Source organism: Ailuropoda melanoleuca, chromosome 10 (assembly GCF_002007445.2).
Source record: "Ailuropoda melanoleuca isolate Jingjing chromosome 10, ASM200744v2, whole genome shotgun sequence".
NCBI classification, from domain to species: domain Eukaryota; kingdom Metazoa; phylum Chordata; class Mammalia; order Carnivora; family Ursidae; genus Ailuropoda; species Ailuropoda melanoleuca.
This window is the reverse complement of record NC_048227.1, coordinates 51,518,248-51,542,158: the sequence shown is the minus strand read 5'-3', so window position 1 is coordinate 51,542,158 and position 23,911 is coordinate 51,518,248. Positions and strand designations below refer to the sequence as shown.

Genomic DNA, 23,911 nt, shown 5'->3' with positions numbered 1-23,911 from the left:
TCAACAGCCTTTTAAGTCTTATGCACACCTTTTATCTCTTCCTCCTTCATTCCTGGTTAAGGGACATAGGGTGGAGTTTCCTAAGAACTTGGATATGAGACTACCATCTGAGATTTAACAAGATAACATCACCTTCATATGAAAGATGTGATTATTCTTATGTAGAAATAATAAAGGTAATTAAGGTTCTATGACAATAGATGTTGCCCACAATTAAAGGCTGCAACTTGGCATGCTTCTTTTAAAACGGAGTATGAATGACAAATTTGAGAAATTTTAAAGCGCAGTGTACCTGACCACCATTCCCCTTTTTATTCTTCAGAATGCAGCTAGAATTGTCCGTGCTCTTTTTGAAATTGCTCTGAGGAAACGTTGGCCTGCCATGACCTACAGGCTCCTGAATCTTAGTAAAGTCATTGACAAGAGGCTTTGGGGTTGGGCTAGCCCTTTGAGACAGTTTTCAGTCTTACCACCACACATTCTAACAAGATTAGAAGAAAAAAATCTTACTGTGGATAAGCTGAAAGACATGAGGAAAGATGAAATAGGTAAGAAGGAAGCAAAAATGTTTTAATGTATTGCTCCGTACAAATAAAATATTTTATTAGATATAAAAGAAAACTGTTGTGCGTTTTCACATTACTCAAGATAAATTTTTTTACTGTTTTAAATCCAGTTGGTATTAGTATGTAAATAGCATTTGTTGTTCTGCTTTTATCACATGACGTCGAAAAAATATTCCTACATACATTTCCATGTACCTTAACATTTTATTGGACAAACTTATAATGTATTGATTAGTTAATATTCCAGATTCTGAATAGGATAGACATTACACATGAAGGGAGTCAGGCTGAAGAGAAATAAGGGGGAGGACTACTCTGGCAAAAGGTCCAGTGGTGGGAGAGGCTGAGATAGGTATTTCACTTGTGTAGTAACACTTTAAGACAGAATGGTAGAAGGTATCAATAAAAACAGAAATTGAGGATATTAACTAGAGAAGTTAAGATTACTTACTTTGGGATAACATATGTAAATATTTTATCAAAATAAGGAAAACCACGTTAGTTTCAAATTCTGGTGAACATAGAACATTTTGATTTGTTCATAAACGTACTTTAAAAAATTATATTACGAGGAACCAAGATATATAAGAAATATTGATACTGTTAAATATATCTATTTCCACTTAATTGCTTGGACTCAAGTAGGAAAATGTTTATAGTCAGTCACATCTGTTTGTGACCCCCTCCCCACCCTGGCATTCCCATACATAACTACTTCAGAATCTAATCATTTATGATAATAGGTATAAGTGGTTAAGTTTGTGCTACATTAACCATATTTTATATTTTAGCTTTATTTTTTTCTGGAAATGAGTTTGGATGGGTGATTTGTGTTTGATTACTAAAGCACTTCCCATCATGGTTATAGAGTTGAGAAATAGACTTTGTGTGAATTAATGGCTATTTTCACAAAATACTAAATTTTTTAATGTGTCATGAGCTAACTAGGAGAAAAGTGGAACTGTTTATAGTAGTTTGAACACTGTCAAGTCTCAGTAATTTTAAGAACCCTATTAATAGCTGAAGAAACCTTGATACTGGTTTTCAGAGCTATGAATTGCTAATTCAAGTTAACTATTACTAAATATTCAAACATGCCAGGTCAAGAATGTCAACTATTCTACATAGCAAATCATAAAACAGGCAATAAAACCACCTTCTCTGAAATCCCATTTACAAGTCAGATTATATTGCTTTTTTTCTGTCTGAACACATTTCTTCTGTGTGTTTTTCTTACAGGTCACATGCTGCATCATGTGAATATTGGACTCAAGGTCAAACAATGTGTTCATCAGATTCCTTCTGTTACAATGGAAGCATCCATTCAGCCCATCACACGAACCGTCCTCCGAGTGACACTTAGTGTCTGTCCTGATTTTACTTGGAATGATCAGGTAAAAGTAGAAATTATCTGTATCAATGGTAAGCAAAACTATCTGTACTGCAGGTTCAAGTATATCTCCTTACATCTGTCCAAAAGGCATATAGAAAACTCTAAGAAGAATATGTATTGAAGATTCATTTGAAGCATTGTAGTAATATTTGCTATCATCCTCAAGAAAAAAAATGATATAATATATTAATAATAGCAACCAGTGAGACCTCTTCAGAACATCTTAGGTACCCTGAAAGTTCAACATTGAACAATAGTTTAGTGGATTCGCTTACATAAAGACTTCGCATAATTCTGTCTTCTTTAATTTCTGTTATCTTCATTTTTGCCAGCTCTACTTATTTAGCCTACTAAAAAGTCAAGATTCTTTGTGCTTAAAGAGCCCTTTTAAAATCCTAATATTTCTCAGACTGTCAGTCTCCTCTTTACCATTCGATGTGTAGAAAGAGTATTCTATATTTTCCTCCTGGTCACCAGTTTCTTTCCTGCTGAGACTACTTTCTCAGTAATCACGAAAACCTAACTGGTTGCCATAATAAATTACTTTTTCTCAGTTATTTTCTTTACTTCTCAGAACATTCAGCACTATACATTGTCCTTCTTGAAAACGTTCTTCGTTGGCACCCATCACATTCCTGTTTCTCTTTTTACCCCTTCTATTCTAAATCTGAAGTGTTATGGTCACTATGTTTATAATTAGTCACATCTGTTTGCGACACCCTACCCACCCTGGTATTCTCATACATAACTATTTCAGAATCTAATCACTAATGAAAATATGTACAAATGGTTGGCCATATTTTATATGTTAGCTTTATTTTTATATATGTCATATATATGAAATCTTAAATATACATATATATCTTATATATATATATATTTAATGTATATATACACACATATGAAGATCTATTCTGGATCCTCTTATTCTATCAACATTTTTTAAGGTCTATCTTTGCAGCAGTTACTGTACAAAGACTACAGTAGAGTAGTGATCATAGGTACAAAAACAAATAAGTGTCAATCCTTTCTTTCAAAAAGCCATTGGAGGAAAACAAGGAAATCCATAATTGTAGTAGCAGTGCCTACTTTACATGGTTATTATAAGGTTCTGATTAAGTATAAGTAAGTATCTTCTACATTACCTGACTTTATTAGTATATCTTTAATGCAAATTAATTTTATTCATATCAACATGCTTAAAAATTATCCAACCATAGTCGTAATCCAAATCCAGCACTGGTCTTAAACTGTCCTAACCAGTAATTCCTTCAGTTTTCTTATCTGTAAACATGCATAAAAATAATAATTATCTTTCTCACAATTTCTGTGAGAGCTAAATGATGTAAAATTATATTTAATATTTCTATAAACATAAAATTTTACATGAAATACAAATTAGTTAGCCATATACTCATATTTCATTTAATATTTAAAAGAGGGATTTTGAAATACATAAAAGTTTTATTTCCTTTTTCTCATACTGGTTTCTTCTGTCAGTATCCATAAAAACATCCTCCATAGTTTGATTTAATTCATTAGTAAGATAGATACTTAATAGTTTGTATAGTAAGCTCTATCAGTTAGAATGCTTTTGGCTGCAAGAATAGAAAACCTGACTTATCTCAAAGTGACTTATGCAAAAAAATGTATTATCTTCCATAATAAAAGGTCCACCGGTAGAATAGGCCCTAAAGGTGATTGAGTTTATGTAATGCTATCCGTTAGGGCCCATCTTTTTGCTGTCCTGACACTTTTGGCTACTTTCCAAATGTTTTCTATACTTCCTTGTTCACATTTAACAGGGAAAGGTGAACACACCCCTACTTCATCAACCCAGAGCATGAACCATAAGACCTTTTTCTCAGTTTAATGAGCCAGTATTGGGCATGTGCCTTTCCCTTACCACAAGCTGTTTGTTATAAGGGGGATACTGTAAGCTGATTGGCTTGGACTAACAAAAATCATCCTGAGAGTCGAGGTTACCTTCTCCTGAGTTACATAAGAGAGAGATGAACACTGAACAAGACTGGGCTTTGTTAGAAAAAAAAGAGGAAGAAGAATGAGTACACAAAATATGGCATATCTGTCTATCCAACGGAATATTATTCGTCAGTGAAAAAGAATGAAGTCTGTTACATGATACAACATGAATGAACCTTGAAAACATGGTAAATGAAAGAAGCCAGTCACAGAAGACCACATATTATATGATTCTGTTTATATGAAATGTCCAATATAGGCAAATCTTTACAGGGATAAAGTAGATTGTGGTTGTCAAGCTTGGAGGTTGGGAAAATGGGGGAAGATAAGTAGTGACTGCAGATGGGTGCAGGGTTTCTTTTTGGGGGTAATTCTAAAACTAGATTATGGAGATGATTGTAAAAGCTTTGTAAAAACCATTACACTCTATACTTTAAGTAAGTAAACTTTTTTATGTAAAGTATATATCAATAAAGCTATTTTAAAAAGAGAATAGGTGCTAGATTTGCAAACAACAATATCCCTTACTTGAGTTAAAATATACTTAGTATAGAATATTATTTTTCTTCTAGGTCCATGGGACAGTAGGAGAACCTTGGTGGATTTGGGTAGAAGATCCTACAAATGATCATATTTATCATTCAGAGTATTTTCTAGTTCTGAAAAAACAGGTAAGCATGAGTGTGTCTATTATTATGTTGCTATTGTAGAAAGAAGAAAATATAAACTGAATAATTTGTTTTTACCTATTTCTCTATAATTTCATAGTGCCCTTAAAGCCTTTTTTTTTTCTATTTATGTTTCTGTTTGGTTTCAAAGATAACAGGAATTGCATGTTATTGTATTCATATATTCAATGTGATTTTAGTTTGAGAAATTGAATTGTAATCTTTATCATGGCTTAAGGCATGACTTCCAGAGGAATGAAATATGTCAAATGGATGGGATAAATAATGTAATGAGTAAATAAAATTAAATAAATAAAAATTAACAACTTTAGATGTTACAAAAACAAAATACTAAAGAGTATTGACTCACATTGTGAAAAGGGTATTTTTTTAAATTTTCTGTAAATCCCGAAAGACTCAATTTGATGCTAGCATATCTTTAATTGTGATGCTTCATCCAAGATTTCCCTTTTTCTCAAAAAGAAAACAAGCTTTAGGCTGGGAACCCTGGGTGGACAGCAGTAGAATTTCATAGCAGTGTTTGTTTTCATGATTACCTTCTATTTATGCTAAGTTCTGTTACTCCACTTAAGGTAGTGGTAAAATTTAAAGAAAAATATTAAGTAAATAGTTCAGTAAAAATCATAAAGTTAAGTAATTTAATGAATGAAATTTGGGAAATTCTGATAATGAGCCAAACTGGTAATCTGTTAGTACATGATGATATACATATAATATTGATTAAGTGTAAATTTTACTTTCTATAATATCAGGTGTCCTCAGAAGGGAACCATGTATCAATTTCTGAAGTGCCTGAATATCTCAGCTATTTAGGAACCCAAGATATTTTCTTATGTTTAGTACCTATGTTGCTATATATAACATTTTCTTAACAATAGACTAAGAATGCCTTTATGATATCAGAATATTCATATTCACTTGAGACTGTATTTCATGTAGGTCATTAGTAAAGAAGCTCAACTTCTGGTATTTACAATCCCTATTTTTGAGCCCTTGCCTTCCCAATACTACATCCGAGCAGTGTCTGATAGATGGTTAGGAGCTGAGGCTGTATGTATTATCAACTTTCAACATCTGATTCTGCCAGAGAGACATCCTCCCCACACAGGTAACATATTGAATAGTAACTTGAATCATTGATATTTTTGTTTTAATTAAAGTGGCAAGTGTCTGTACTTTAAAGTTGTCTAAATCGGAATCGGAATCCAACTTATTTGTCAATATAGTTTGAAAAAAGACTTTCCAAAATCAAATCTATGTATACATTTGGTAGAGCTTAATGGTGGGCCTTAATTTTGTTTGAGTTCCAAAACATTAAGCCTAGTTCAATTCTCATAGCTCTAACAATCTGGAGACTCACTACTTCTGTATTATTATGTCTTCATTTCTATTTTTTAAAAAGATTTTATTTATTTATTTGAGAGAGAGATTGAGAGAACGAGTGGGAGGAGGGGCAGAGGGAGAAGTAGACTCCCTGTGGAGCAGGGAGCTGGATATGGGGCTCCATCCCAGGACCCTGGGATCATAACCGACTGAGCCACCCAGGTGCCCGCCTTCATCTCTATTTTAAATACAATCATTACAATGTCTCCATATCTCCTTCCTTTTCCATTGCAAGTAGTAATTGTCATTTAATCTGTGCTTTTTGGGAAGCTTTTGAGGTATCCTTTTTGTTTGCATTTATTGCTATTAAACTTATTTCTGGTGTGTTAAATTAATTAAATTGAATTAAAGTGAATTGTAGGTTCTTTTTCTTCCATGTAGTGTGCTTCTACACCAAAAGGAAAAAAAAGCTAATATTAAGGAGTCAGGTTGTGATATCATTACAGAAAAGATTCACTATACCTCAAGTCATTCATCCTACAAACAAGATGTACCCTTTATATTGGTTCTCTTCCCCCATGGTAATATGATAAAAGGGAGTACAGTAATCTGTAATATCATGTAACAGTTTTTCATTGTTGTAACTAACAAATCCATTTTAGATTTTTGTAACATGAGGAAGTGCCTTTATATTTTGACTTCTTAAAGAAGCAGAATTTTATGAATAAATGTTTATATTGGTACTTTTAAGTGCCCTATATTCTATTTTTAAAATATCTTTAGATTAAGCTATTAATTTAGTTTTTAAGTGTAGTTCTTCTTGAGAATTCATAATTGATGATTAATGATTTCAAGAGGCCCTTAACTTAGAGAAAAATAAAGGTCATTTTTTTTCATATAATTCCTCTGAAGACAAACTATCTTCAAAATAAAAATGTTATTCCTTACTACTTTTAATGAATACATTTTTTTAACAGTCCTTTGGGAAATGAAAGTAGACATTAATGTGACTTTAATCTTTGCCATTTTTTGTCAGATGCATACCTTGTTTATTATCTTAGCTTATCTTAAAGAGAAATACTTTAGACTCTAGCTTAAAACCACTTTGATATCTTGACAGAACTAAAATTTTGTCAACATAGAGAAATAATGAGATTGCAGTGTCTACTTATAAACTCATTGAAGAGGACCTTTCTGTTTTTCTTCCATCAAATATGCCTATATATGATATCTAGAATCTCAAAATACATAAAAATGTTTGGTGCTTTAATTTTAAAATATATGCTACCATCATCAGTACTAGATCTCGTTGAGTGCAGTACTTGATTTTAACATGCATTAACATTATATTTTAATGCTCATTTAATCACTTCTCTGTTAAGCACATATCACCTTATTTATATAATTAGTTGACTTCTGACTACACTTTAAAAAGCAGTAAATACACCACCGTGACATCTCAGTTGATATTGGAAATGCATGATGATTCCCAGTTCTGTTTGGCTGAATGTGGGTGTGAGTATGGGTGTGTGATTATGTGGGGTGTGTAGGCACCCTTTTGAGCCTAAATCAAACAAGAAAATTCCTCACATTTCACAGAAGTGAATCATCATAATTTAGCATTGTCAGCATAAACCAAAATGTTTATTTTTTAGTTCCCGTTAAGAATATGTCTATGCTTTGATTAGCATTGCAAGTTAAGACTTCCTCCCTTCTTGATTTTCAGTACTACAGAAAATTTAGTAGACTATAATCTGCTATAGAAAACTTATGCAATCAGCTCTCAATTACCTATGTAATAGAACAGAGGTGTGGGGCTAAGATAATATTTTAAAAATAGCTTTTTATCTTTAAGTACAATTTTTGAGAATTCTCTACACTTTCTGTTTTGAAATTGTATGATGAAGATCTCACACAGATATAGACCACCATGTCCCCTTACAGATTTTTTTTTCCTCCTTATTCAAACTTCAAATGGGTAGAATCATCCTCCATGAAAGAATCCTGAGAGTAAAGTTGCCTTCCAGTTTTCTAACTGATACTTTTCTGGATTATGGGACAATACAGTGTCTGTTAATTTCAAGAGTATATAACTTCATTTCTCTAAATCATTTTAACTGTCTAATCTCCTAGACCTCTAGTTTATATAATGAGATACAACTAAATTTGTTTCTTTCATTGTTTTCTCAATGCAGTTCTTTTTTACCCATTCATTCTCTGATTTAAAACTCCCACCTAAGTTTCTTCCTGTAATTATTTTAAGTTTATTTTAGTTTACGTTGTCTAAACCAATAGCTCACTCAACCATTCTGGTTTGGTCAGTTTTCTAACAGATCAAAGGAAATTTATTATTGGTAACCGTTCTAGTACTGCAGTTTGCAGATGGTTTTCCTTTTTCTACAGATTGGGGTAGATTTAATTTTCTTCTGCACCACGTATATTTTCATATACCTGTCATTCAGATTACTTTCCTGATTGGAAAAGAGCCATATAGTCATATTAGAGTTGGTATATGGGGAACTCTCCCAGAAAAGCCTCCAATATGTCAATATTATAAATATGGTAACAAGGAGATAAAAAGATATGTAACTAGTATATAAAAATTTGTTAAGCCTTTTGTCCCCCTCCAATGAATTAAGGATTGTTATAATTTATTCCTGAGAGACAGTGTTTAGTATTGTGCATTTTTTCCAGTTATGGCAGTACTTGTTTCAACTTTTCAGAATTACTGGATCTTCAGCCTTTACCAATCACAGCTTTGGGATGTGAAGCGTATGAAGCACTGTACAACTTTAGCCACTTTAACCCTGTACAGACACAGATATTTCATACACTGTATCACACAGACTGTAATGTCCTACTTGGAGCACCTACTGGATCAGGAAAGACTGTTGCTGCCGAATTAGCCATTTTCAGAGTCTTCAACAAGTACCCTACTTCAAAGGTCTGTTTGAAGGAATTACATGCTTCCATTAAATGAGAAGACGCATTTCATAATCTGCAAACTAGCCAGTTCTAAACACACAGCAGGGTTCAATGAGTAGATTTGTTACTCTCTTAGTGAATGTTCTGGGGGGACCAGATCGGTATTAAAATAACTGGCCAGAAAAAAATTTATCTTAAACTTTGGAGTCCTCTAGTTGGGTTTCTAATGTACATGTCGGTTCCCACATGTCCTTTCCTCATTGTAAGATACCTAATTCATAGCCATATTTATAAGATAAATAATGACTTGTAATCAAATCCTTTTGCTATAAAAAAATGCTAATACTTTAACAAATACACTTTGATTATACACATGAAATACAGTTCTTATTCCACATTTCTGCAAATGGCCATATTATTGATGGAAAATAACATGGTGAGTGAAATAAGTATTGATTTTATGCTTTCTTGAAATGTGAAGTACATACTCATAGTTTAGAAGTATTATTTTTCAAGAAAGCTAATTCACACATTGTGATTGGAATTATATGGTATTTTCCTCATCATGTATTATTTTATAAATGTTTTAACTTCTTTTTTCACTGATTTTCAATTAGTGACTTTTCTTCCCTGCTTAACTTGAAGTTTTTCTACTTCTCAGTCTGTTTTGTGGTTATCGATCCATTATAAGACATGTTAATACAACAGTAGAGCTCTACTTTAAATTTGAAAAATTTTACAAAGGAAAGAATTTTGTTTTTCACTGAACAATCTCTAAGTTTGGATTATTAAAGACCAATTGTTGTTGTTATTAAAAGGTAGAATACCTAAAATGTGTGACTGCCATCTTCCATAAAATCTGCATTAAAATTTAAAAACCATATTTCTCTCTCTTTAGAATTTCAAAAGTAGTAACTTTTTCATGGAAGAGTTAAAATTCAGATAATTCTTGATCATAATACTAGGAAAAACTTTTATTTTCATCAGAATATAAAATACCTAAGGAAAATACCTTCAGTGGTTTTTTTTTCATATTTAACATTTTCTATGTCATCATTTTTATGATGTATTATATTTCTGTCCTACTTTGGTTAAAGGTAGTTTGAGCAAGTTAATTTAAAATTTAAGTTTTTCAGTAATAAATGATATGTTTTTAAACCACACTGTCATATGTAGACAGAGTTTACCTTTATTTGAAAATGTAACTATTTTCATGAGATCTTTTTACCCTCCCTCCCCTTTCAGGCAGTTTATATTGCACCCTTAAAAGCCCTTGTACGTGAAAGAATGGATGATTGGAAGGTTAGAATAGAAGAAAAACTTGGCAAAAAGTAAGTTCTTGCTTATTCAGAAGATATGCTTTGAATAATCTAAAAGGACCAACAGATGAAAGATTTGCATAAACCTGTTGAATGCTTTTACAATGATTTTCATAGTCTTTTATTTAAAGGTATTGTAGTGTTAAAATGTTAGCAATATTCCCATTGTTTTAATGTTGAAAAATGAAAGTCCTTAAATTATTTAATATGAATACTTTTATTGGTAAGATAATTTTCTAAACATTTTTAAATTCTAAAGCAGAAGAAAAGTAAGTTTTATCTCTTTATTTTTCTTTCATATCATTCAGATGAACTCCCAGAAACCACATAGAGGGCATTTTACATGTAAAGAATTTACAGAAAAATAGAAATCCATTAAAGAACCTAACTTTTAAAAAGTATTTTAATATTGCACAAGGTTATTCATTGTGGTATTGTTTTTAGTAGCAAGATTACAGGTAACCTGAGTGCCCAATAGAACATGACTAAATAAATTATGTTACATTTACACAGTGCAAAATATTCTATCATTCTATAAAGAACAAACTTTTTATATACTGAAGGAATGATTTCCAGAGATACTATAGAAAATGTTTTTAAGTAAAGCATCCTCTTATTTTTTTTTTTTTGAACGGTAAAGAATATAAATTTGTGGTCGCTTTAGAACAAGAACCGGGTGATTGGAGGATAGACATGTTAGAGACTGTTCACCGCACAGTCATTGAACCATGTGAATATATTACATATTCAAAATAATAAATAAAATGTAAAAATAAAATGAATAAAAATAAGCAAAAGCTTTGGGAACACTATACTTGGGAGAACTAATCTTGCCCCTTTTTGTTTTTTGAGGATTAAGACAGGTGTAAAATTATTTAGTGGTTACCTGAAATTTAGGTTGGCCTCCAGATTTCCCTCTTCCTCTCTATAAAACTGGGGTCTTCTGAGAATGAGGTAGCACATATTTGCCTCAGCATATGTTGTTTATGTCCTATTATGTTTTAATTTGCCTGTAATATCTATAGAAAAAAGAAATGAAGTTTACACATAATTATATTCTTAATGAAGGCCTCTTTTTGTCTTAATAATTCCCTCCTTAGAAAGGTGTTTATTCAAACATATGGAGAGGGAAGTATGAGTTCAATTCTATAAAAACCCATAGGGCAGAGACTTTGCAAATATAATCACAGCAAAGTTTGACACCTTCGCATATCCACGTAAAAGTTAGATTATCAGTGATTTGGATTTATACATTCTCTTAGAATTAAGAAACATATTCTGTACTGGACTCACAGAAACTTTCGGAAATCAAAGGAACAAAAAGTAGTGTTAAGCATTATAAAACTTTATTTTGAAAGGTATTTTTGCCTTTCCAAGGTCATGTGTTATCTGAGAAAGGGATCGTTTCTCTTCCTTTCCAGAGTTATTGAACTCACTGGGGATGTGACTCCCGATATGAAATCCATTGCTAAGGCTGATCTTATCGTCACTACACCAGAGAAGTGGGATGGAGTCAGCAGAAGCTGGCAGAATAGGAACTATGTGAAGCAAGTCACTATTCTCATCATCGATGAGATCCATCTGCTTGGTGGGTACCACGCTATCTGACGTGCAGCAGCCAGCATCAGGACCTGTTAAATGATTAACATGCATTATTCCTATTTCCTAGGGGAGGAAAGAGGCCCTGTTCTAGAAGTCATTGTATCTCGAACAAATTTCATCTCTTCACACACAGAAAAGCCTGTTAGAATAGTTGGACTCTCTACCGCGTTAGCTAATGCCAGAGACCTTGCTGACTGGCTCAATATCCATCAGGTATGTGGAAGATTGACAAATAGGCATCTGATACTCTGGCTTAGGTGGCTGAATTAAGGAGGCACTTAACATTATTAACTTAAATATGAAAACTGAAAACGATTTCTTTCTCGTTTTTACTCTAGATGGGCTTGTTCAACTTCCGACCATCAGTACGTCCAGTTCCACTGGAAGTTCACATTCAAGGCTTCCCAGGTCAACATTACTGTCCTCGTATGGCTAGTATGAATAAGCCTACGTTTCAAGGTAAGCTTCAGATCCTCGGAATGAAGTAGCAGCCATTTTGTATGGTAGCCTTTAAATGCATTCCAGATAATTTGGGTTTCTTTGAATGCGTGATACTGCTCCAACTTCTACAAATGTAGGTTATGCCTCAGCTCTTAAGGCATAGAAAATGTATGTTGAATTAACTATTGAAAATTGGAGAGATTTCATAGATGATACTGTCTTGGAAGTAGAAAAAAATGTATGTATTTTTTAAAAGAAATTAAATCATTCTTAATCTATTAAGTTATTTTCTTACAGTAGTAGCTTGAACAAATGATAAATAGGAGCTATAAGTGTAAAAAATATCACATAATCTTTACCAGAAACCATAAAACTTACAAATTTCATTACTTTTTTTTTTTTACAGTGCTTCTGTTTTTGTGTTTTGTTTTATTTTTTGGTTTTCCCTTTCTAACAAATTAGGCAAGCAAGGAAGATTTAAGAATAACACTCCTATTTTATTGAAACATGTTTTGTTTCGGCTGCATAAAGAATATTTATTATATCAATTAAAAATAACCTCCAAAATAAATTCACTAATGTGAACTGCTGTTGATTGTGAGGTGACAGTTGTGAGGTGACTTTTTAGCTGCTGTAATTAGCCTTATGACAGAAGCAAAGTATTGATTGTGAACTAGAGACCAATCTTGGCAGTTCAGATTATTTACACCTCCACAGAAGCATTGTATAAAATCACTAATGAACAATAAATCTGCCGTGAGCTGTTCAGCCACACCTGTTCTTGCAGCAGCAAAAATCCATTAAATGTTGAGGTTTAAAAAAGACACAGATTCATTCATGATTATGTGTACAAATGATACCAATATTGTACTAATATGTGTATTTTAAACATTATATGTCTAATATGATTTATCAAAGCATTGCCATTTATATTCTGTAAAATTCGGATAAACTGCGAGTGAGAAATAACATAAATGAGTTTATTTTTCATAGTAGGTATCGTTGTGATTGCTTATATTCATTTAAGGAGTGGCCGATTGCATACCAATGATTGAAGTGAAGCATTTTGTGTTATAGAAATCAATAGCAAATAACTGAAACACTTACACTTTTCTAGAAATGATATCAGTACAGTAGCTGTCCTTATAAACTATTTATTATACTTGTAGTATATCACTGTATTTCTTTGAGTTTAGAAATATGATTTTATGATAGCTTCATTTCCCACTCTTAGGGCATAAATATAGTCAAGGTCATGTCAACATTTTGTTATAAACCTTGTTTCTTAACCCATAAAAAGAAATTCTGCAGCTCACATTTCAAACAAGAAATTACAAGAAGGTTGAACTTTTTATATGAAACTTTTAAATATCTCTGTTTTAAGAGACCTAGGTACACATAAGTATAAATTTTACTTGTGCCAGCTTATCAGCATTTTGGAGCCAAAGTGTAGTAAAGAAATCTTGTTTCCAGTTAGGTCACATGATTTATGTGGCTCTCTAGGTAATTTTTTCTTTCAGTCTTATTACTCAGATTTCAAACCATTCATTTCCTCTTCTGTGCGTCTGCCTTCCATGTGCCATCAATCACGAATAGATTCAGGCATGGTCTTCTCTTCAGCTCTCTTCCACATTCTCTTACCTTTCCACTTGAAACTTTATACATATGTTTTTGGAAAACAGAAAACCTTCGTTTGATATCTAACTAGTTTTTTGATACAAACTCTCAACTATTCCATCGACTGGTAATGACAGCAATAAAAGGAATTTTTTTGTGGCTTTTCTTACAGAGTTTTCATCACTCTGTAGGACTTGACTCTCTCCCCCAGACCCCAGGACCAATTAACTCTGTAATATCGTTGCTTAGGCGAGCAGAAACACAACTCTGGAAAATTCAGCCTTAGACTGAGTATTCATATACAGCTGTCACTAGAGTGTCGCAGCTTTTCTTAACTGTCACCTTCCTCAGCAGCTCAGAATAGAACAGAGACCTGACACAGTTAACTTTCCCCTGTCCAGGCAGTATACTCCCCCTAGGTGGGTTCAGCTACACTTCCTTTCCTACCATATCTCTAATATTTAGCTATCAGGTCCAAGTAGTATTGCAAACAATGCTGAATTTCATGACCAAATTAAGAATTCACTTAAATCAATTACATTAAGTTTGATGCATCCATTTGATATCCTAATGACATGCAGATTCTGGTATAAATAGCTTACCCTTTTATTTTCCACAACTTTTCAATAGCAATTAGAAGCCATTCTCCAGCCAAACCTGTTTTGATATTTGTCTCATCAAGACGTCAAACTCGTCTTACTGCTTTGGAATTGATAGCCTTTCTGGCTACTGAAGAAGATCCAAAGCAGTGGTTGAATATGGATGAAAGAGAGGTAAGCAGTCTGTTTTATATCTATTTCTTATACACGTCAAATTAGTTTGTATTATGATATAATGGAAATTACATATTTAATGATGTTTAGTTTTAATCTATATTAAAAATTTAGTATTACATTACAGAAATTTAGGGGAAAAGTAGGAAATGCATAATACTGCCGCCTTAACACTATTAATATTTTGTTGTATTTTCTTCTAATATGTTCCTTATAAATATTTATTTTTATATCCATATTTATTTCCATATCTCTTCCCTTTAACATCATTACCTATGTATGTTATACTATTCATATTTGTTTTTCTTTTGGAGTGTTCACTGCCCTCATGGAACTTAGAATCAATTTTGCAAAATTAATTTTCTATAAAATATAACATGACCATTTTCAAAAATTTAGAAAACATTAAATATAAAAATTAAAAACCTATTGTTAGCCTTTAACCAAGTAGTAACCATCATTAAAATTGGAAGCAACTATAATTTTTTATGTCTATTCAATTATAGTCTATTATGTGGCTATCGTGTTAAATAACCATGCATCTGTATTATTATAGGTTTTTCCTTATTTAGACTTATTTCCTCAGTATAAATTTAAAATTCCTGGGTCAAATAATATGGATATTGGTATAGCTCTTCATATACACTGCTAATTATTTTCCAAAAGTGTTGTACCAATTGATGTTCTCCCATTGATACGTGTATTGTCAGCAGTGTATGAGAGTCACAGTTTTACTATAGCCTCATTTGTTGTCATTTATTGATATATTATAGGTAAAATATTCCTTGTTATTTTAATGTACATCTTGAGTTCTGTGCAATTGAACTTTTTTTCATGTATCTGTTTACTATTGGTCATCTTTTTTTTCTTTTTTTGTCTGTTCATTCCTTTTGTACTCTTATCTTTTGTAGTACAGCATTTTTCTTATAGATTTGTGTGAGAACCTTAGCAAATTAAAACACACATAGACACACACCTGAAACTTCATATGATATCACTTTTTTCCATATATATTTATTACTGTTTACATATACACACATATTAATCTCTATCTGCTTTTATTAGTTAATTTTGCTAATTCCTTAGATGACTTTTTGTCATAGTAGCTCTTTACAAATAGAAGTTTTTGCATTTGGGGGCGCCTGGGTGGCACAGTCAGTTAAGCATTCGACTCTTGGTTTCATTCAGCTCAGGTTGTGATTTCAGGGTTCTGAGATCGAGTACCACGCCAGGCTCTGCGCTCAGCCTGGAGTATACATAAGTGTTTCTCTCCCTCTCTCTCTGCTCTCCCCCCCAACACTTACTCTCTCTCTCTAAAATAAATCTTTTTTAAAAAGTTTTTGCATTTTGGGGCACCTAGGTGTCTCAGTTGGTTGAGTGTCTGACTCTTGATTTTGGTTGAGGTCATGATCTCAGGGCTGTGAGATCAAGCCCTGCATGATCCTCACTAGGCTGGGTGTGGAGCCTGTTTTAGATTCTCTCTCTCCCTCTCTCCCCCCTTTCCCTGCTCACACTGTCTCTCTCTAAAAAAAAAAAAAAAAAGAAATTTTTGCATTTTATGTGATACAGTCAGTTAATATCATTCTTTGTGATTCTTTCTACTACTTCTAAAAGTAGATATTCTTCTTTCCCTCCATAGATTTATAGATAGTGATTTTCCTTTCTTGTGCTTTTCTCGTTTTCAAAATATTTTTGTCATTGGAATTATGATGAAAAAGCAGATGAAATCAGTAATAAAATTATTGCATTGTCTTCCTCCTCTCTCCATATCTCCCCTTTATCATCTCATGCAACCTGAAGAATAGTCAAAACAGTGTTTCACACCCACTAGTGTCCAGTCCCAGCAGTTTGCTTATTTTCCCCTTCCACTTCTCATGAGTCATTTAGGATTAGTAGACCTGTTAGACGATACTGTCTATATTACAGTTGTGTGTTAACTAACATTAGTTAACTAATAATTCGAAATGTTCTTGTATAGTCCTGTAGGTGACCTATTCACTAATAAGTAGCAGACTCCAATACTAGCTTTCCTATAAAGATATCACATGACTCCTTTAAGTAGAGTGACTGCTATCATGTTACCTTTCAGGTTTCATCATTACTTCCTTAATGTTGTTTGTATATACTAAATAACATTTAAGATAATAATTTAAGATCAAAATAATTTTGTCAAAAGTTTTCTTGTCCTGTGTTATTCAGTTAGTATGTTCAAAAGAGTCACCCTGTTGTGTCTAACGGTATCTTGAACTTAGGGAGCAAATGGTGAAAAATAGATGTATGGACTATTGACAGTTTATGTGCAGCATCTGTGTAGGCTTAATATATTTTCTCTTGTTCTTATCCCTAAAAATGTTCCAAATGGACGCTTTCCTTTGAAGTCAAGGTACAAAGTATATGCCTATTGAGTATATTTTAAGATATTTATTCGAAATGTGTGTGTGTGTCTGTGCATTTTGCACGTTTGTGACTCATATTAGCCTCAGATGCGAACCTCATGTCCTCTTCCCAGCTATTGTACACCTACTGTTTTTTTAATTTTAATGTATGAGACCTTAGAAACCGTGGTCAGCTCAGCCATTGTGTAGAATTACTTCCCTGTTTTGTATTTTTTTCTCAGCACAAAAATTTATCACCAAGACTCATTAGAAACCTTAGAATTTACTTGCATGGTTTCTGCTATTTTGTAGATTTTTTGCTGCCAGCATAAGACAGCTAGAAATTGTCATTTCCGGACGTTGTGTTTCACCAAACCCATTGCAATAACAAGACAATCCAGGCTTTGCTTTCGTCTTTCCTCTAAAAGCCATCACCTTTAAAATCAAAATGTCAGAGGTTTTGCAACTGATTGCTATGCAAATTCAATCTGATTATACCAAAAATCTATAAAGCAGGTGTTTCAGTTGTTGAATCCCCTAACTACCTTAAAATAGGAGGACTTTTTTAACACTTTAATCTTTATGAGAGTTATTTTCCATAACATTGTGGACTAGAAGCTTGGTGACAATTCCTCTTGGTGCTTCTTGCACAGTTTCAGATTGGTGTTCTGTGGCAGCAACAGGTAGGTTAGGTGGGTCAGCAAAGGCAAAAAAAAAAAAAAAAGTTATCCATCCATCTTCTTAATCCAGTAAATCTTCAAAGTACTAGGAAGCAGGAATACCTGTTCAAGTGTACTGTTGACGTGAAATCATATTGCAGCATGGAGAAATCCCAAAAGTAATACCCTTCCATATTTCTCATCAGGAAGTGATTTCAAAAGTTTGTGGGCATATGCTGCCATATCACTTGGATTCTCAGTTTGATAACCACCACTTCCACCATTAGCCTCAAACTCGTGTTGGGTTTTTACATTACTTTCTCAACCTTCAAGTCCAAGACAGAAACATTGGAATGCCTGAGCTTCACTGTCAAGAATGCAGCAGGAATAGGGAATATCTTCCCCTCTTTGACCTCTGTGCAAGAGGGGATACCCAGATGCTGGTTGTCTGTAGGTAGTCTTTTACAGTCCTTTAGCAGATTATATCTAGTCACTCTGGTTCTTTTGAAATCCCATTTCAATATTCTCTAGCCAGTGAGCTAAATTATAAAGTTACCCACAACCAACACATGCTATATTCAGAAGTGGAGGGTAGAGAGAAAAAAGAGAAATGAAATTAGTTAAAATATATAAAGTATGTTAGTTAAAATGTGCTTAGAGCATATATGAGATAGCAAAGGTAGAAGTCACAGTATTTTTTTCAGCAGCATATGACCGAACATATTAGTTCAGGGAGCCAAACAGACATTTGTGATTTATTTTCTCTACCATCCATCACCTGCACACTTCTTCAACCAGCCCCTAAGCTAATTAAGATTCTTTATTCATTGGAGTAACCAAAGCCCACATTCCCGAGACATTGAAAATTGGATTTTTATACATGCTTACTATATAAGGCTTTAAAAGTTTTTGATTAATTTTTCAAGTCGATACAGTAGTGTGAGAAGATTTCTCTAGGGTCTATCCAAATTTTTCCTTCCCCTTATTGTGTAGCAGTAACCCAGTTTCTTTATCAGGAGTGGTTACCTAAACTACACTATGACCACATTTTGCTTGTTTACTCCTACAATGAGAGATGTGGCTATTTCAGCTTCTAAGTAAATTGTTATATCCCTTGGATGTTAAGCCTCCAAACTAGCACAGCTAGAATTATAGGGAAGAGAAACAAAAATTTTCTAAGTGGTTTATTAGCTGTGACTGCAAAAAACATTGACTACTTGGTTCCTGGAACTGTATATTTTGGCAATGAGAGAAATAGTATCATTTAATGTTAACTGCTTCAGATACACCTCATTTTACAAGAGAGCACCCCAACCTTGCCAAAGCAATGTCACCTGCCACTCTGAGTCATTCATCTATAAAGCCAGCTCTTTCTGGGTAATGAGGGATGCAATAAGACCAGTGGATACCATGGCATCCATTGTCTTAATCTTTCTCTATAAATGAGTTCCTCAGTCAGAAATATTATCATAGGAGATGTTAGATGATGTATAAAGTGTTCAGTAATCTTACAATTGAGGCTACTGACAGCACTCAGTAGGCAGGAAAAAGAATCAAAATCCGAAGTGTCCATTCTAGACATCATCCCAAATAGGTGTCCCCTTTGTGATAGCAAAGATCCAATATAACCTCCTTACTACCAGATAGCTATCTGGTCCCCTGGGCAAGGTACTTTATAATGGGCCTAGGGATGTTTGCACTGGTGCATATTAGGCACAGAGCTGTGGCCGTAGCTGGGTCTGCCTGAGGAAGTGGAAGTCCATGTTTAGCCCATGCATAGTTTTCATCTATTCCACCACGGCACCACTTAGTACATGAACTCACTGCATGAAACACTGGGATCTGGAAGGGAGACTGCCTAATATCCTTACAAGTGGTCATTTTGCCCACTTGACTATTAATTGCATTGTCCACACTGCTGTTAACTTTTTGGTAAACATCTTCATGGGATATAGGTAGTCTATTCTGGAACCATACTAAAATTTCATCCACATAAAACTTGTGCCTTTCTTGCCATCTGTCCTCCAGTAGCACTCTTGGCAAGCTCCTGACCCTTTGACTAATCCAATAGCTACAGAGTAAAGTATGGATCATCAATTTACATCATCTCTCTTTGCAGTAAAGTGATAGGGAAATACTTGACACTTAGCTGTTTTTAGAGTCATCCCCGAAAGGAGCTGTAACACCACATCAGTGTCCTGATGTTTCAGTTGCAAGATTACCTGGTAATCTAGTTAGGCATTTTTTCTCTCCTACATCAAAAATACCCATAAGAGTAATCCTTTAACGTAAGTCAATAGTTCTTACCAGAATTTGTAAAGTGTTCATTTATGTAACATATTTATTGAATATCTACAACTTTACCAAGCACTATGTTAGCCAGCTGATCCCAATTCTCAAGGAGCTCAGCTAGATAGAAATTTGAAAATATATATGATGAAGCAAATAATATTAATATTATAAAAATTGCTATAAAATGAGATGAAATCTATAAGGGGATGTGGGACTTCTTTAAATAAAATGGTCAGAGACGGCTTCTTTAAGGAGATGACGTTTAAGCTGAGAACAAAAGGTTAAGAACAAGTTAGCTACACCATGAGAGAAGATAATAGCATTTCAGGTAAAGGGAACAGGATATTAAAGGAACTGAGATCAGCTCAGCTGGAACAGAATAAGCTAGGAGGAAAATGGTAAAATTTAAGTTTCAGAGATAGGCAAAAGCCAGCTCATGTAAGGCCTTAGACCCATGGTTACAGAGCTTGGATTTTGATTCTAAGCACTATGGGAAGACAGTCATTTATTTATTTATTAAAGTAACATCTCTTGAGCTCCTATTGTGTGTTAGGTAAAGTTCCTACCCTGGGAATTAAGGTTCTTGTGGAGATGATTAGATAAAAAGCAAATATGTCAAATCGTGATCATTTCTATGGAAAAACAAATAAGCGGGGTAAAGAGAAAAGGGAGTGCTGAGCAGTAGAACGTTATACATTGATAGACTTACAGAGTGACCCTGTGACCATGAGGGTAGCTTTGATTAGAGAACTGAAGGAAGAGAGGAAACAAACCAAGCAGATATCTAAGGGAGGGGTCTTTAATTCTCTCTGGAGAATTAAGAGGTTTTAAGCTAGGCAAATTACATACTCAATTTGCATTTTAAGATCACTTTTGCTGCTTAATGGAAAATGGATTGAAGTGGAAGTTAAGCATGGAATTAATGATGGTGGTGACCTAGGGGCCACCTAGAGTGGTGATAGTGGGAATGGAAAGATGTTTTGGCCTAGATTCAGTAGGACTTTCTGACAGGTGAAAAATGGAGGTTGAGAAAATGAAAAGAATCAAGAATGACTCCCCAGTTATTAACTCTAAACATCTAAGTAAATAATGGCATCATTTATTGAAATGGGGAGAGCTAAAAGTATAGGATGGAGAGAGGAAGGAAAAGACAGATTTGAGCCAAGGCAGGGAGAAAAACAAAATGTTATACAATGGATGTTGTATTTTGGATTTGTATTTCCAAGATCTTCAGGGCAATTATAGATAGAGGAAGTCTGTAAAATCCTCAGGGGATGTGAAATGAACATGTGAACTTGGGAGCATCCGCATAGAAGCGGCCTTTACACCCAGGTAAGCATGTGAGACCCTGAGAACAGCGTATGGAGAACAGAGGGCCAGGCCTTGAGGGACTCAAGGTAGAGCTTGGGTAGAAAATGAAGAGCTGGCAAAGAGCACCCAGAAGGTGATGTCAGTAAGGAAAGTCTTAAAACACTGTTTTGTGAAGAAAGGAGGGCTTAACTACTTCAAATGTTAGTGGAAGTTGAGTGAGATGAGCAGGGAAACACCCATGGGATTTAGGCACTCAGACATCCTGAATGAACATGGCAAGCAGCAACTCTGACAACTCAAAATCACCACAAGTTCAAATTTGGTAGGGTTTCTACTAATGATAAATTTCTTCCTTTCTTTTTTCTTTCTTTCTTTCTTTCTTTCTTTCTTTCTTTCTTTCTTTCTTTCTTTCTTCCTTCCTTCCTTCCTTCCTTCCTTCCTTTCTTTCAAGATTTTATTTATTTATTTGACACNCTTTCTTTCTTTCTTTCTTTCTTTCTTTCTTTCTTTCTTTCTTCCTTCCTTCCTTCCTTCCTTCCTTCCTTTCTTTCAAGATTTTATTTATTTATTTGACACAGAGAGAGAGAGCACAAGCAGGGGGAGCAGGAGAGGAACAAGCAAGGAGCCTGATGCAGGGCTGCATCCTGGGACCCTGGGATCATGACCTGAGCTAAAGTCAGACGCTTAACTGACTGAGCCACCTAGGCACCCCTAATAACAGTTTTCTATCGTTCTTTTGATTCATTTGGTTTTTCATTCAACATACATACTGACCTCTTCCCTATAGGTAAGAAATTAGTACCAGGCTTTGAGGATGGACCTTGAGATTGTTGAAAATCAGAAATTAAGTTGAGTTTAATGTAGGGTAACCACATTTTCAACTTGAAAATCTCTTTTATTATCAAAAAAATAGATTTAGCTTGTGATAAAAAAAGTCCCACCCCAAGTGCTTTCTATTTGGATCAGGCCTCAGACCTCTCAGTGACTGACCAGTAGAGAAATTACTAGGCTAAGAATATTAAGTATCAAAACAGACATTATCCACAGGATTTGCTGAGCATTGGACATTTGAACTTAGTTGGTCCTCATGGAATAAGTTATGTAATTCAGAGCAGCTACAGAATATGATTATTTTGCCATAGTTGATATCATTCGTGTCTTAATGAAGAAAGAGGCAAAGGTCTTATGTTTAGTAATAATTGACATATTTATATACTACTTTATAGTTCATTAAAGGCTTATATTATGTCATTTAATCATAAATTCTTATTCTTGTTATCCCAGTTTTATAGATACAAAAATTGAAACTTTGAAAGAATTAAGTAATTTGCCCAATAGCATGAAATAAATGGAGCTCAGAAACTCAAAACCAGGATAGCTGGCCCAGTATTTTCACTCTGCCATACGGTAACTGAATCTTTGACAACACACTGACTAGAGAAGATGGAAAAGTCGCAGTGCCCATATGTGTTTTGATAGGGATGGAAATACACAGTAAAGACAGAGAAAAGTCAGTAGCTACAATATCAAACACAGGCAGCCAATAAGAACTGTGCCATTCTCAGTCATGAGTGGTGATATTTTCATTTACAAAAGAAGATGCTTTTAGATACTCTTAATTTTTAGGCATAGGAGTGGAAGTACTCAGTTGCTGAAGAATAAATAGGTTTGCTAATCCTCTGCACAGTTCCCCAGTTGTGTGAGTGTAGTACACAATTCATTATTTCAAATCTTACCTGTTTTTTGCCCACAGTCTTAAACAGTGAGGCCCAGACTTAAGCCAAATGAATGATTTCATTATTTTAAGTATATCACATTTCTATGGTAATTAGAAGGTGGCATTGTGGTTGAGAACATGGACTGGAGCCAGGCCTCTTGGGTTCAATGCTGCCTGCCCATTACAAGCTACATGACCTTGGTGGGGTGTTCAGCCTCTGAGACTTACCCCTTCATCTATAAAAAAAATAATAATAATCCTATCCTTCCAGGATTGTTGTAAGTATTGAATGCATTAAGTTATTTAATGTACTTAAAACAAGCCGGGAATAGAGGTAAATGTTCAATAAGTGTTAACTGTTATTACTGTTACAGTACAGCAACACTGAATACCTTATAAATAGATAAGTGAAATCTCTGTGGTTAAATTTGCTGTTGTTTTTATATTTTGCTTGTGTTCCTCCACAAATTTAATTCATATTAGTATAGTATTTGTTCATTTAAAATTATGCTATCTTAGCAAATTAATTTTATAACATCCATTTCATCCGCTTTATCTGCATTTTAAAAGCTTTTCAATTATATGGAAACGCTCTCCAAACATGTATTAGAATCTGAACTCTCCCAAAATGGAAATAAGCATAAAATGTATATTCCAGAATAAATATGAAACACTGACTTGAATTTCCTACCAATAGCATAGTGAACTAAGTTGGAAACATTAATAAGGAAAAATCTTTAATATTTCACTTTACAAACCAGTTTTGATATTGCTATCATTAAGAATTAGGACAAGCTAAGGAGGAAACATTGAAAATATTTTTGTGTTTATTTAGCAAACATAGCAAAGATTTACATGTTATTGTATAGATTTTATATATTTAATTCACATGTAATCATATGTTTAATTACATATATAAACATATT

The 23,911-nt window shown here is 33.8% G+C and overlaps 1 protein-coding gene across 3 annotated transcripts in view; it reads left to right on the top strand.

Moving 5' to 3' along the window:
• ASCC3 (activating signal cointegrator 1 complex subunit 3) overlaps positions 1-23,911 on the top strand; it is a 320,199-nt gene that overhangs the window by 196,935 nt on the left and 99,353 nt on the right. For all 3 annotated transcript variants that reach the window (XM_011228387.3, XM_002921969.4, XM_034670897.1), the window contains exons 21-30: positions 323-548; positions 1,806-1,960; positions 4,515-4,613; positions 5,571-5,739; positions 8,678-8,898; positions 10,125-10,210; positions 11,620-11,786; positions 11,868-12,013; positions 12,139-12,259; positions 14,489-14,631. In XM_011228387.3, the coding sequence (XP_011226689.1) occupies positions 323-548; positions 1,806-1,960; positions 4,515-4,613; positions 5,571-5,739; positions 8,678-8,898; positions 10,125-10,210; positions 11,620-11,786; positions 11,868-12,013; positions 12,139-12,259; positions 14,489-14,631 (1,533 nt within the window). The remainder of the gene's footprint in view (positions 1-322; positions 549-1,805; positions 1,961-4,514; positions 4,614-5,570; positions 5,740-8,677; positions 8,899-10,124; positions 10,211-11,619; positions 11,787-11,867; positions 12,014-12,138; positions 12,260-14,488; positions 14,632-23,911) is intronic.